The 15,307-nt window shown below is 39.4% G+C and overlaps 1 protein-coding gene across 10 annotated transcripts in view; it reads right to left on the bottom strand.

Moving 5' to 3' along the window:
- Positions 1–15,307, bottom strand: part of PALS2 (protein associated with LIN7 2, MAGUK p55 family member) — a 68,875-nt gene that overhangs the window by 10,728 nt on the left and 42,840 nt on the right. For 9 of the 10 annotated variants that reach the window (XM_070729057.1, XM_070729058.1, XM_070729055.1 and 6 more), the window contains exons 6-9: positions 9,213–9,344; positions 6,259–6,358; positions 5,853–5,921; positions 969–1,130 (exon numbers count right to left, since the gene is read on the bottom strand). In XM_070729057.1, coding sequence (XP_070585158.1) covers positions 969–1,130; positions 5,853–5,921; positions 6,259–6,358; positions 9,213–9,344 — 463 coding nt within the window. The remainder of the gene's footprint in view (positions 1–968; positions 1,131–5,852; positions 5,922–6,258; positions 6,359–9,212; positions 9,345–15,307) is intronic. The other variant, XM_070729062.1, reaches the window with a different exon arrangement.

The raw sequence follows: 15,307 nt of genomic DNA, 5'->3' as shown, positions 1-15,307 counted from the left end.
AGTCCCAAAGTATGCTTGGTAGAACTTATAATAGAGCTTATTCCAGGTGAATATGTTTTGAAACACAATTGCCCATATCTTTGCTGATACTATTTTACTGCCAAATGTATAAAACATGCCAATATTAGAAAAAAGGAGCACAACTTCAAATGCATTTCGATCACATAAAGTGAACATGAAAACTTCCTGCTTTCGGCCACGGATTTGCTAATTGAATGCACTGCTTGTTAAGTGTGCAAGGTATCTCATAGTGGGAAGGCCATGCTGATAGAACAGGCTACTCAAGCCCTCCCCCGAGCCACTGGGATACTTCATGAACTGCACAATTGTTTCCCCCCATCCTACTGTGCCAGACTCACTTACCTTGCAAAGATTGGTGTCCTCTCTGGTTTCACTTCAGCCTATGTTTGGCTTGCAAATGCTTTTCACGTATCGAGAATTGTGCGGATTGTGATCTCGGGTGACTCTCACAAGTCTGACATAGCAGGATGGGGAGGAAAGCAATTGTGGGGAACCGGTGAGAGGAATAGGCAGGGTAAATACAGTGCCTCTGCGATCATTTATAACGATTGCTATGGTACTGCAATGTTCTTAATTTTGGGACTGTGTTATAAATACTTGGGAGGGTTATTGTGTAACTTTGAATGGTCAATAAGTCATACCTTGAGGATTACCTGTTATTTCCAACCAATACGGTCCTGAGCTTTCTTTTGCCAATTGAGCCTGCAATATTTGATATTGTCGCGTATTGGTTGGAAACATATGGAAGAGAGGCCTTCATCCGGCAATGGATAGACAATGGCTATAATGATGATGATGATGATAACGATTATGATGTTTTTAATTTGTAGTTACACTACCTTATTTCATAATGTTCATCTGAGATTAAGGCTATCAGGAATCAAAGAAACATGTTTAGTGAAGCTATGTAAAATAAGCAAACAAACGAGAGTGTTATAAAAACTTACATGGGACTGTGGTTCCAAATTTTGTGGGATTCAGTACAATAAATCTATTTTTCAGACTTCTTCGGCCAACTCCTTGGGCCCCTATTAAGACCAGTGTTTTTCTTTGAAATGGAGGCATCTTTGCAACTTCCTCATATATTTGAATTTCATGTCGATCAAATTCTAGATGGAACAGAACATGTTAAAATCAAGGCAATGTGAACATTATATAAATTTGACAATACTATGGATTGCCAATTCTGCCAATCAGCCATTAGGCTCACTGGTTGACTTTTGGACACGTTACTCTCAACCCAATTAATTTGTGATTTCTTGAATCTCAGGTGGGAGGCTGTCCAAAATGTTGAGTAAACCAATAGGAATGAGAGCCTCTGAGGTCCTATTACATGATCATTTAAGAGAAGGGATCTATAATGCACTTATCCTATTTAGTAGGAAGGCCAGATTACTTCAAGAAGAGGCAGGTAACCTAGCCATATAAGATTTTCAAGGTACTATCCATTTTTATTATTTCCAGCATTGAATATAGTACATATATTGCGTACGTATGTATGTATGTATGTATGTATGTATGTATGTATGTATGTATGTATGTGTGTACATATGCACATATGTATTTTCAGGAGTGGGGCAGTCTCCAATCTGGCCACTGAAAGTTGTGGCAGAAAACCCCTGCAATAAGTTGACAGACCTGGGCCATTACAGTTGATTTAATGTTAAGTTTAATTAAAAATTAATAACACATTATGCACTAATTTTAGACACATTACAAATTATGATTTGATAATTTTCGGAAAGCACTGGGTGAAAGGTTATATGGCCTGGCCCTTTAGATTCTACCTCTGATATCATACAATAGTTTTCAAATGATGAATATACTATGAATATAGATGGGTCAATAGAGTAACATTGCTAATTATATGAATGATGTAATATACAACAGCCACTGCTTGTCACAAGGAGTAAAAAATGTTTTCCTGTACTAGGATTTCTACTACTGCATGGCTATTTTATTTATTTTTTAAAGTGCTGTACATGAGGCCATTGTTCCCAATTATATCTAGGAAACTTAGATATAGGATTCCTAAATTATTTAATACAGTAGTAAAAAATCATTAATGTGCCCCATTAATGATTAATTTAATTTAGTAATTTAGTATTAAATTACTAAACATGACAAGCTAAATTATCTGTGAGTTTAACGATAATTTGAATTATAAAATAAATTAGCAAAACAGTGTAAATATACATTTTTGCACCGTGACAAGGGATATCAAATTGTCTACATACAGGAAAACTCACAAGTTTGGGCAATGGTTTACATCCTTATATGTCTTGTTTTATTCAATTGTAATTTTTTAAATATTGTTTTATATTGGGGGGGGGGGGTTGTTGGAGAGAGTGTTGTGGATTATGGAATAAACGAATTGGGAAGCCAGGGGTGAAGGCTGGTCCTCAACCTGCTGAGTGTGCAAACAGGAACGGGTGGGGGGCCGGGGTGTATCCCCTGCCTTGGTATGTGTGTACAAACCTTCTGAGGATGAGTGAGGCCTGGGAGGCGGGGGGGACTAAATCTGGGGTGGGAGAGGGCTTCAACATACTGGTTCTAACTGGGAGGGGCAGATAGGGTGGGAACTGGGGGGGGGTAGGCTGCTTGCCGGGAACTAGAACTCACTGCTTAAAAGCAATTCCTTGTTCTGGCCCCTCTGAGTTATCTAGCTCAACCCATATAACTGGTGATAGGAAGAGTCGAGATCCTGGACTCAGGCTGCTACTGCTCAATGTCAGGTCGGTTGTGAACAAAGCTCCCCTTATCTGAGACTTACTCTTGGATGAGGAGGCCAACCTGGCATGTGTAACTGAAACCTGGCTGGGCAATGGGGGGAGGTGTTCCCCTCTCAGAGATGTGCCCAGATGGGTTTCAGGTGCTGCATCAGCCGCAACATCAGGGAAGGGGTGGAGGAGTGGCAGTCACAGTCCGGAAGACTCTCAGCCCAAGAGGGCTCCCTGCATCTGACATAATCAGATGTGAGTCTTTCCTTTTGAGGTTAGACCTAGGGGTTCAGTTGGGCTTGTTGCTTACGTACCTGCCTCCCAGCTGCATGGCAACAGCCCTGTCTGCTACGCAAGGCAGTAGCCAGGCTAGCCGTCGAGTTTCCCAGACTCATGGTCTTGGGGGACTTTAACGAACCATCGCTCAGTGAATCCTTGGAGTTAGTGCAGGAGTTCATGGCTTTCATGGCAACCACGGATCTAACCCAGGTAGTACAGGTCCAACTCACAAGGCGGAATACACACTCGACCTGGTGTTTCTCTCGGAGCAGTGGAGTTATGATCTGATGATAAGGGATATAGACATCTTGCCCTTGTTGTGGTCAGATCATTTTTTGCTATGGCTTGACTTTATGGCACCAATCCTGCACCACAGCGAAGCGGAACCAATTAGTTAATTCCACCACAGATGCCTAATGGGCCCAGAAGGGTTTCAAAGGGTGCATGAGGAAATACCTGACTCGCTTAAACACAATCCGGCATAGTCTCTGGTAACAGCCTGGAATAGGGCCTCAGCAGGGGCTCTGGACCAGATTGCACCTTTGCAACCTCTCTGTGGCAGTAGATCCAGGAAGGCTCCTTGGTTTACCGAGGAGCTCCAGGAGATGAAACACCAAAAGAGACGTCTGGAGCAGTGTTAGAGGACCAGCAAATCTGAATCTGACCAGACACTTCATTACAACCTATCTAGTGGTGACCAAGGCAGCAAAATGTTTGCATCTTTTGGCCCTGATTGCATCTGCAGAATCAGACCCAGCCACCCTGTTTAGGGTGACCCATTCCCTTCTTGATATGGGGGGAGAGTGGACAAGCTCTTACAGGGCAGAACTGAGGAGTTTAGTCAGTTTCTTGTGCATAAAGTTGCTCAGATTCGGATAGACCTGGACTCTAAATGGGCAGTATCGACAGAGATGATTGGAGCTCATCCACTTGTTTATTGGATCTGTGCCCCTCCTGGCTGGTTTTGGCCAGCAGGAGGTTGACACAAGGCTGGATCCAGGCAGTGACCAATGCTTCCTTGACGGAGGGGTATTTCCTGCCCCAATTAAAGGAGGCAGTTGTGCACCCCCTCCTCAGGATCCGACTATTTTGAAAAACTATCCTCCCATCTCTAGCCTTCCCTTTTTAGGGAAGGTTGTTGAGAAGGTGGTGGCGCTCCAGCTCCTGCGGTCCTTGGGTGAAGCTGATTATCTAGACCCTTATCAGTCTGGTTTCAGGCAAGGATACAGCATTGAAACTGCTTTGGTCTCACTAATGGATGATCTCTGGCAGGCCTGGGATAAGGGATAATCCTCTATCTTAGTACTTTTTGACCTTTCAATGGCTTTCAATACATCGACCATGTATTCTTCTGCGCTGACTCGAGGGGTTGGAGTAGGAGGCATCATTTTGCTTTGGTTCTCCTCTTACTTCTCTGGTTGGTCACAGTCAGTGTTGATAAGGGGACAAAGGTCAGCTCCTAGGTCCCTCCTTTGTGGGATGCCTCAGGGATCAGTCCTCTTCCTACTGTTTAACATCTACATTAAACCACTGGATGAGATCATCCGATGGCATGGGATGAGTTTCCAGCAATATGCTGATGACACTTAGCTATACATTTCCACCCCTTGTCAATTCAGTGGAGCAATGGAAGTGATGTGCCGGTGCCTGGAGGCTGTGAGCATCTGGATGGGTGTCAACGGGCTCAAACTCAATCCTGACAAGACGGAGTGGCTGTGGGTCTTGCCTGACATCTATCCATCCATTACTCTGGGGGGAAACCTTGACCCCCTCAGAGTGGGCCCATAATCTGGGAGTGAACCTAGACCCGCAGCTGAGACTAGAGCAAAAGCAGAGACTAGAGCAACATCTCTCAGCTGTGGCTAGGGGGACGTTTGCACAGGTTTGCCTAGTGGACTAGTTGTGGCCCTATTTGGATAGTGAGTCTCTTCTCACAGTCATTCATGCCCTCATCATCTCGAAGCTTGATTACTGCAATGCGCTCTACATTAACCTTAAAGAAACATTGAAACATAGAAGAATGTTCGGAGACTTCAGTTAGTTCAGAATGCAGCGCATGAGCTATTATGGATGTACACAGATTGTAATTCCAACAATCCGCAAGCTGCACTGGCTTCCGATTGGTCTTCGAATGCAATTTAAGGTTTTGGTTATCACCTATAAAGTCCTACATGGCTTAGGAGCAGTTTACTTATGGGACGCATCCCAGTGGCCAATTAGATCCCACAGAGTTGGCCTCCTCCAGGTCTTTTCAGCCAAGCAATGCTGTCTGGTAGGACCGTGGGGAAGGGCCTTCTCTGTGGCAGCTCCAGTCCTCAGGAACCAACTCCCCCCAGAAATTAGCACCACTACCACCCTCCTGGCCTTCTGAAAGACCTTAAAAACATGTCTTTGCTGGCAGGCCTGGGGCCATTGAGCAATAACACTCCCCTCCGACCAGTACCTATGAATGATAGATGGATAAATGTTTTTTAATATTGGAGTTTTAAATTTTATATGTTGTTTTATTGTTTTATGCCACCCTGAGCCCGTGAGGAGATGGGCAGCTTATAAATCGAAATAAATAAAATAAAATAAAAATATTAGTTTTATTTGGAATCACTCCCTGGATTTGTATGTATAGATACTAGAGATACAGATAACCCCTGATATATGACCATAATTATGGCTGTATGCCGAATTAGTTGTTGTATGGTCAGCCTGTGAATACACTAAATTTAACTATATTTTTTTGCAGTAGTTGTTAAGCTAAATGAATATAAATAACTTTCTAAATATTCTTGCAAAAGTTATTTTTCTGTATTCTAGTTTGTAATGCTAAAATTCACAAACCTGCATTTCTAGTTGTGAGATACATCATTTTTTTCTTCCTTTTACTATTTATTGTCCCACAGAAAGGACCTAAAAACAAATGAGATATTTTTGAAATTACAATTTGTTATATTGATTTGGAACAAATTCTTAATGTAATCCATTGAAAGCCATATCACCCTGACTTGTAACTTGTAACTGCTAAATTTGTTTATATAACTATAATAAATTGTTTAGACTTATCGTTATAATACTCCCTATTTAATTTTATCTACGTACCAGCAGATGGCAGAAAAGATCCAGAAATTAGAAAGCAAATTATTTTGATTACTAATTTGTCATTACAGACAATAAAGTATTCCATTATTCACAATGCATGAAACTTGAAGAATAAACATAAGCAAAATGGTATTTTTGTGTTCCTTACTTGAATTTTCCCAGTCCCGCCTAACAAATGCTTTTCTCTTTTCTTCTAAGAATTGGCTAGGAATAAGTCCTGCACTTCCTCCTTCTTTGACATGGCTGGCCTGAAATAAAATTAAGCATGAAACGAAATTGATTTTTACATGATAAATTGTAATACTGTATAGCCAAAAGGAATTTAATGTTCAGATTTGTTCATATAAACGTTGGATGCACAGCACCGTAACACACTAGCAGACAAGAGATATCTGAAATATAAAGTTTAAGAACAGTCGAGTATTCTAAACAAATTTCTACCCATCTTTCAACAACCAAACTTATTTTTCAGTAAATATTCTAAGTGAAGTTCTAAAACAGCACATGTTAAAAAATGAATTATTTTTTTAAAAAAAATCCCATTTCCGCCTTTACTTTTTTTGAATGAGAAGATATGAACTTTAATTCAGGATTTTTTACATATTCCAAAGACGTGTCTTTAGATACCAAAGTGCATAGCAGGCCAAAATGTCACTAAAATGTCATAACGCATCTTATGTTATGTTTATTTATTATTTATTTATTTATTACTTAGATTTGTATGCCGCCCCTCTCCGAAGAACATGTTATGTTATGTTATAGAAACATAGAAGTCTGACGGCAGAAAAAGATCTCATGGTCCATCTACTCTGCCCTTATACTATTTTCTGTATTTTATCTTAGGATGGATATATGTTTATCCCAGGCATGTTTAAATTCAGTTACTGTGGATTTATCTACAACGTTTGCTGGAAGTTTGTTCCAAGGATCTACTACTCTTTCAGTAAAATAATATTTTCTCACGTTGCTTTTGATCTTTCCCCCAACTAACTTCAGATTGTGTCCCCTTGTTCTTGTGTTCACTTTCCTATTAAAAACACTTCCCTCCTGGACCTTATTTAACCCTTTAACATATTTAAATGTTTCAACCATGTCCCCCCTTTTCCTTCTCTCCTCCAGACTATACAGATTGAGTTCATTAAGTCTTTCCTGATACGTTTTATGCTTAAGACCTTCCACCATTCTTGTAGCCCGTCTTTGGACCTGTTCAATTTTGTCAATATGTTTTTGTAGGTGAGGTCTCCAGAACTGAACACAGTATTCCAAATGTGGCCTCACCAGCACTCTATATAGCGGGATCATAATCTCCCTCTTCCTGCTTGTTATACCTCTAGCTATGCAGCCAAGCATCTTACTTGCTTTCCCTACCGCCTGACTGCACTGTTCACCCATTTTGAGACTGTCAGAAATCACTACCCCTAAATTCTTTTCTTCTGAAGTTTTTGCTAACACAGAACTGCCAATACAATACTCAGATTGAGGATTCCTTTTCCCCAAGTGCGTTATGTTATGTTATGTTATTTATTTGCCGCCCTTCTTGTCGCGGACTCAGGACGGCTTACAAGGGTAAAATATAGACAAGATTAAAATAGAATACAGTTAAAACATTAGAAGAAATAAATAAAACCCAGTATAAAAACAATCAATCATTTATCACCTGATATAGACCATTTGATTTGTAAAAACCAAATATATCCTAAGGAAGCAGATTTATCTTGATTATATCTAACAACGTAAGCAGAAATAAAAATAAAGTAGAGGCCTTCCTTCCAAATGCTTAGATGAATTCTATTCAAATTTTGTTTTGCATTTTGTTTTGCATGTTTCTCCTAAAATATGAAGACTGATAATCCCTTTCCCTAGCAACAACCCAAGGCTAGCTGTGTTGGAATGCAGTGGACAAAAATTTAGGAATGTGCCCACATAAATAATGTAAACACACTTCTTATAACAGATGCTAGTGGACAGATTCACAGGCATTAACAACTAACACAGAACTAAGCTAATGAGAACTTTTCCTTCTTCAGATAAGCCTATATGATGTAATTTTTGCTATCTTTCACACCAACACATCCAAGACCCCTATTTTGGCATTTTGTACATATATATTCACACATGCACAAAGAAGCCTCTCCCAAAAGCACGGAGACATTTTCCCCCTCCTGTTTCATAACGCTACTTATATCCTTGTACTTCAGTCACAATTTAATAAGTATACTACAGTATATCTGTGTGCTGATTTGCATAATTTGGTTATTTTACATGATCTCAAGACAAGCATGATATTATATCATATTTTTACAGACAGAATTATATTTATTTATTTTATTTATTTATTAGATTTGTATGCCACCCCTCTCCAAGGACTCACAACAACAATACATAATGTACAAATCTAATGTTAAAAGAATAATTTAAAACCCTTATTATAAAAAACAAACACAGAAACCCTAACAAACCATACATAAAAAACTGTAGTAGCTAAGGTGCATATCATTTTCCCCATGCCTGGTGACATAAGTGGGTTTTCAGGAGCTTTCAAAAGGTAAGGACGGTGGGGGTGGTCCTAATCTCTGGGAGGAGTTGATTCCAGAGGGCCGGGGCTGCCACAGAGAAGGCTCTTCCCCTGGGTCCTGCCAGACGACATTGTTTAGTCAATGGGACCCGGAGAAGGCCAACTCTGTGGGACCTAATCAGTTGCTGGGATTCGTGGGGCAGAAGGCGGTCTCGAAGATATTCTGGTCCAATTTGAGAATATAGAAAGATCTATATCCATTTTCATGAAACAGTTCTGAATTTCTGTCTGGTTTTTTTTTGCTTTTTTCATCCCTTCCTCCAAATCCCTGTAGTTTTCTTGGGAAGCTTTTTCAGAAATGATTTGCCATTGCTTTCTTCCTAGGGCTGAAAATATGTGACCTTGTTCTTAGGATAGAACTAGAACTGATTTTGTAACAACTAGCTCTCTTGCCTGAAATTATATTTAACAGTAATTCCTCATAGGATACAAAATAGCATTTTAATAAATAAATAAATGAAAAATGTATGTAGTAGAAGACTGGATTAATGTACTGAAATTTTATATTAAATTTAACAATTTCTAACCTGCCACCAGTTTGGGTCTTCTCGGTTTACAATCTGAAGAATTTCTCCCTTGGAAAATTTAAGACCAGCTTCTTTGCATGGAATGAGATTATCATTGAATGGATTATAATCAAAGTGACACTTCACAAATACCTGAAATATAATTTTAAAAATAGTTTAAGAACAATCATTCTAACGGACTTACAAAGTCTCATCAATTTGGTTACTTGTTTAAGAGTTGTAATTTTTTCATCTGTTTCAGCAAAATGAAGGGTCCAGAGGACAATTTTGAAAGATGATAAAGTTTCTGGTAAAGCTTCAAACTGTAAAAACCCCTTGAAATTAATTACTAGAGTTATCATGTGGTCATTTATGTTCTTATAATTTGTGTTTTATTGATCCCAATTATTTTTACATGTCTTTATTCTTAGAGTGCAGCCAAGAGAGCTGAAGTGAAACCAATATTTTAATTAAGAGTTCCAGGATTCACCACTTGCATAGATTTCTGCCATCTCCCCCAGAAGAAAACTTTGTCCCAATGCAATAGACTGAAAGGTTACGATTAGTGTCATAACAAAATGACTTGCCTTTACATTAATCATTTCAATGATTGCCAAAACAATGAAACAATTCTTTTTAATACAATTTAAAGATACTTTACACATAGTTTAACTTTTGTTCAAAGTTAAATTTATTTTATTCCACATTTTACACTCAGTTGTCAGAATTTGTCAGAATTGTTTTTATTTCATGCAGTGTGCTGTCTTTTGGAAACAGTCTTTTGAACAAAGCATGACTAAAAAGCAGTGAATACATGGACGCCACAGAAAGCTCCAACATACAAATTCTTACAAAGTAATATTTTCCAAGTATTGCCTCAAAACATTTTAGGTTTATTCAGCAAATTATAGTTCTGAAAAGACAAAATTACCTTTTTATGTAATAAGATTGGACTAGGCCACTACTCAGTCAACCACACAGTATTAGCTTTCAAAAAAAATTGCTTAAGCATAAATATTTTTTTACATATAAGATAAATGGAAAACTAGCATCTGAGATATAGAGGAAACATAATAATAAACTGTATTATACTCAAAGGCCTGAGAATGGTTAATACATGAGCTATAATTATGGAAAACTTTGCAATAATAGCTGCCTCATTTTCACTGCTGCTGCACAATATTTTACTACCATCTGAATAATGGAAGATGTAGCATTTGAAAATAACATAAAATTGCCAATTCACCCAGATATTGTTGAAGAAAAGATAAAGTGCATGCGTACATCTGTGTGTGTGTGTGTTTTTGTGTGTGTGTATGTGTATTGGATGTATCTGTAAATGTCACAGCAAAGTAATACATGCCTGGCTACTTCAATATCCCTTGTTCTATAATGGCAGACATGTTTTTCTAATGGGTCTTAAGGGTATATTCTCTAAAGAAATGCCAAAGAGAGTATATTATATATCTAACTCAGAAACAATCTTACCATAATTTTGGAAATGTCACCACAGGCAGGCTAATTAGCCATTCCCCAGCAAATCTATGACAACGCAGTGCTGCTTTTAAAAGTTAAACTATTTGTCTCTGTCTGAATTTCAATATGCTTCTGTAGGAGCATATTTGCCATAAACCAATATCTTCTCACATTCCCCCAGCAAGATTATTCAGGTTTAGTGGGAAGTTTTTAGTTGTTATTAATTGGTAAGGTCCTAAGGGAAAGAAATGGAGTTAAGTAATTTAGTCTTAATCTCCATGTCTTAATCTCAAGTTTTAGGCTTCTAACCTAAGGAAGACCCCAACAATTTATCTGGGTGCAATGAGTGTAGCCTGGGCTATCTCAAGAATATTTTTCTCAGTATAGAGCCCCATGTGGGCATTTTAGCTTGGAAAATTTTCAAAATAGTTCAAACTAGACCCTCTCCTTTAATGAAAAAAAATCATACAATGACTGTTACAGATCAAATCATTAGATGTAATCATGATGGGCCTTCCTATTTCTCTTAGAATAGAAAACCACTCCCAGATATTTAAAACTACTGGCAGTCTCTGAGCTGACAACTACCAGATAATTCACAATTATTAATAAATTTCTATAAACTCTATTACTGTATTTGAAAAAAATGTTTAATTGCAAGAGTTCGTAATAAATGCCATACTACTTTGTAATATTCATGAAAACATTGTTCAGCTACCGACCTTCTCTGACATTTTATATATTCAAATGTAACTAAAGGGTGATAAATAAGAACCATATGCACTCAAGTAACATAAAAACTCAACTTAAGCATAGACTTGAGAAGAGGCCTTTTTCATAATCCAAAGACTGCCTATATGAACTTTTCTAAAGTTTCCCTTTATATTTCATCTCATAGAAGAAATAATCCTTCTATGGTCCGATAGCACAATGGGAAATAAAGACTGCATTATCTGCATTTAGCAGTATTGATTATTTGTAGCCTACAAGTTTAAGGGCATGACTAAAATACATTTCTGATTCATTCCATGTTGCATCCATATTTCATTAGAGAGTAGCTCTTGATCATTATACACCTTACAGCAGGGGTCCCCAAACTTTTTACACAGGGGGCCAGTTCACTGTCCCTCGGACTGTTGGAGGGCCGGACTATAAAAAAACCCTATCAACAGATTCCTATGCACACTGCACATACCTTATTTCTTTCTCTCTCACTCACTCTCTTTCTCTCTCTCTCTCTTTCTTTCTCTCTCTCTTGCTTTCTTTCTCTCTCTCCTTCTCTTTCTCTTGCTATCTCTCTTCCTCCCTCCCTCCCTTCCTCTCTCCCTCTCTTTCTCCCCCTTCCTTCCTTTCCTCCCTCCTTCCTTCTTCTCCACTTCTCTTTCCCTCGCTTTTCCCCTTCTCTTTCCCTTTTCTTTCTTTCTCTCCACTTCTCTCTCTCTCTTTTCCCTCTTTCACCCTCCCTCTTCTCTCCCCGTGGAGGACTCACCTGACAAGCCTCCACCCTCTGACCCCGGACTCCCATTCAATCCCCATTCAGAAAACAGGAGCTAGCAACTCAAAGAGAAGGAGGCGGGTGTGTGCGTGTACGTGTGTGTGTTGTGCCCAGCTCGGCTTTCAGCAAGCCTTACTTTTCCTTGGGTGAGATGAGATTGAGGGGGACATTCTCACTGCTTTACCAGAGCAGCCTTGGAAAAGACCCGCGGGCCAGATAAATGGCCTCAGCGGGCCGCATGTGGCCCGCGGGCCGTAGTTTGGGGACCGCTGCCTTACAGCATACAGATACAAATTTAGCTTGCGGAACTGCCTGTCCATGGTGTGTTCTTGAGTTTATCCCATTGAATCTTTCTACTGTGGAATCAAAAGTGACTAAAGTCCAAAAATTATGAATATAAGGATGGATTTAAATTATTCATATATTTCAGAATAAACTGTCATAGTACCAGAATACAGATAACAGTTCATCATCCATTCTTAAAGTCACCCTATTTATCCCCTAAAATTCCTCTAGAATCTGTCTATGACTGATGTTCAGTGTTTAGATGACAATTGGCTAGATCAGGCATAGGCAAAGTTGGTTCTTTTATGACATGGGGACTTCAACTCCCAGAATTCCTGAGCTAGCATGATTGGCTCAGGAATTCTGGGAGTTGAAGTCCACGAGTCATAGAAGAGCCAACTTTGCTTACCCCTGGGCTAGATCGTCCCACTTAACCTTCTTATAGAAAATACCCCTTAATGGCATCCCCAAAATCTTAGAAATGTGCCTGGTTTGGTTGACATATATACAGTATATCACAGAAGTGAGTACACCCTCACATTTTGTAAATATTTAAGGTATATCCTTTCATGTGACAACACTGAAGAAATGACACTTGGCTACAATGTAAAGTAGTGAGTTTATAGCTTGTATAACATTGTAAATGTGCTGGCCCCTCAAAATATTATTATTATTATTATTATTATTATTATTATTATTATTATTATTATTATTTATTAGATTTGTATGCCGCCCCTCTCCATAGACTCGGGGCGGCTCACAACAATAACAAAGACAATGTAAGAACAAATCTAATAATTTAAAAAACACTAAAAACCCCATTATTAAAAGCAAGAAATGCAGGTTTAATTATCCTGTAAGAATAGCTTTTCATAGTCCACAACTCTTCTAATCACACTATGGGAAAGCATCAGGTTGAGGAAGGTAGCTCAGAATATTTGCCTAATCAGGATGAAATGTTAATGAGAAATATACTAAATATAACAATTAAAATAACTAATAAAAAAAGTATTGGCTAATGAATTAATATTCTACACAGCCCTCCTACTTAGTGTAATAAACTAGGAATTCTTGCCATAAGTCTATTTGGAGTTACTTTACAATGTAAAGTAGTGAGTTTATAGCTTGTATAACATTGTAAATGTGCTGGCCCCTCAAAATGACTCAACACATAATCATTATTGTCTAAACTGCTGGTAACAAAAGTAAGTACACTTCTAAGTGATAATGTCTACATGGGGCCCAAATATCTGTTTTCCGTCCCTGGTGTTATGTGACTCATTAATGGTACAAAGGTATGAAGGGGAAGCAGGTATGTTAAATTTGGTGTTACTGCTCTAATTCTCTCGCATTGGAAGCTCAACATGGCACCTCATGGCAATGAACTCTCTGAGGATCTGAAAAAAATATAGAATTGTTGCTCTACATAAAGATCACCTAGGCCAGTGGTTCTCAACCTGGGGGTCGGGACCCCTTTGGGAATCGAATGACCATTTCACAGGGGTCGCCTAAGACCATGGGAAAAGACAACGCTTCTATTCTGGCGCCTTGGAAATTTTACAATCCAACCAATCAGGCGTTTACAGTGTGGGGGTCCTTCTGACCTTCCTACCAATCAGTTTAAAGCTCTGTTGGGAGAATTGGCACTAGACTTATGGTTGGGGGCCACCACAACATGAGGAATTGTATTAAGGGGTCGCGGCATTATTAAGGTCGAGAACCACTGACCTAGGCTATAAGAAGATTGCCAAGACCCTGAAACTGAGCTTTAGCATGGTGGCCAAGACCATACAGTGGTTTAACAGGACAGGTTCCACTCAGAACAGGCCTTGACATGGTTGACTAAAGAAGTTGAGAGCCCATTCTCAGTGTCATATCCAGAGGTTGGCTTTGGGACATAGATGCATGAGTGCTGCCAGCATTGCTGCAGAGATTGTAGGGGTGAGGGGGACAGCTTGTCCGTGCTCAAACTATATGCTGCATCAAACTGGTTGCAGGGCTGTTGTCCCAGAAGGAAGCCTCTTCTAAAGATGATGCGCAAGAAAGCCCACAAACGGATTGCTGCAAACAAACAGATTAAGGACATGGATTTCTGGAACTATGTCCTTGTGGTCTGATGAGACCAAGATAAACTTATTTTGTTCAGATGGTATCAAGCGTTTGTGGCAACCAGGTGAATAGTACAAAGACAAGTGTGTCTTGCCTACAGTCAAGCATGATGGTGGGGATATCATAGTTTGGGGCTGCATGAATGCTGCCAAGACTGGGGAGCTATAATTCATTGAGGGAACTATGAATTACAACATGTACTGTGACATACTGAAACAGAGTGTGATCCCCTCCCTTCAGAGAGAGGGTCACAGGACAGTATTCCAACATGATAATGATCGCAAACACACTTCCAAAATGACCACTGCCTTGCTAATGAGCCGGGGTGGCGCAGCAGGTAGAGTGCTGTACTGCAGGCCACTGAAGCTGACTTGTAGATCTGAAGGTCAGCGGTTCAAATCTCATCACTGGCTCAAGGTTGACTCAGCCTTCCATCCTTCCGAGGTGGGTAAAATGAGGACCCGGATTTTGGGGGCAATAGGCTGGCTCTGTTAAAAAGTGCTATTGCTAACATGTTATAAGCCACCCTGAGTCTAAGGAGAAGGGCGGCATAAAAATCGAATGAATGAATGAATGAATGAATGAATGAATGAATGAATGAATGAATGAATGAATGAATGAATAAGCTGAGGGTAAAGGTGATGGACTGAGAAAGCATGTCTCCAGACCTAAGCCATATTGAGCATCTGTGGGATATCCTGAAATGGAGGATGGAGATGCACAAGGTCTCTAACATCCACCAGCTCCATGA

This window comes from Erythrolamprus reginae, chromosome Z (assembly GCF_031021105.1).
Source record: "Erythrolamprus reginae isolate rEryReg1 chromosome Z, rEryReg1.hap1, whole genome shotgun sequence".
NCBI lineage: Eukaryota > Metazoa > Chordata > Lepidosauria > Squamata > Dipsadidae > Erythrolamprus > Erythrolamprus reginae.
Note: the sequence above shows the minus strand (reverse complement) of the source record. Positions and strands in the feature narration are given on the sequence as shown.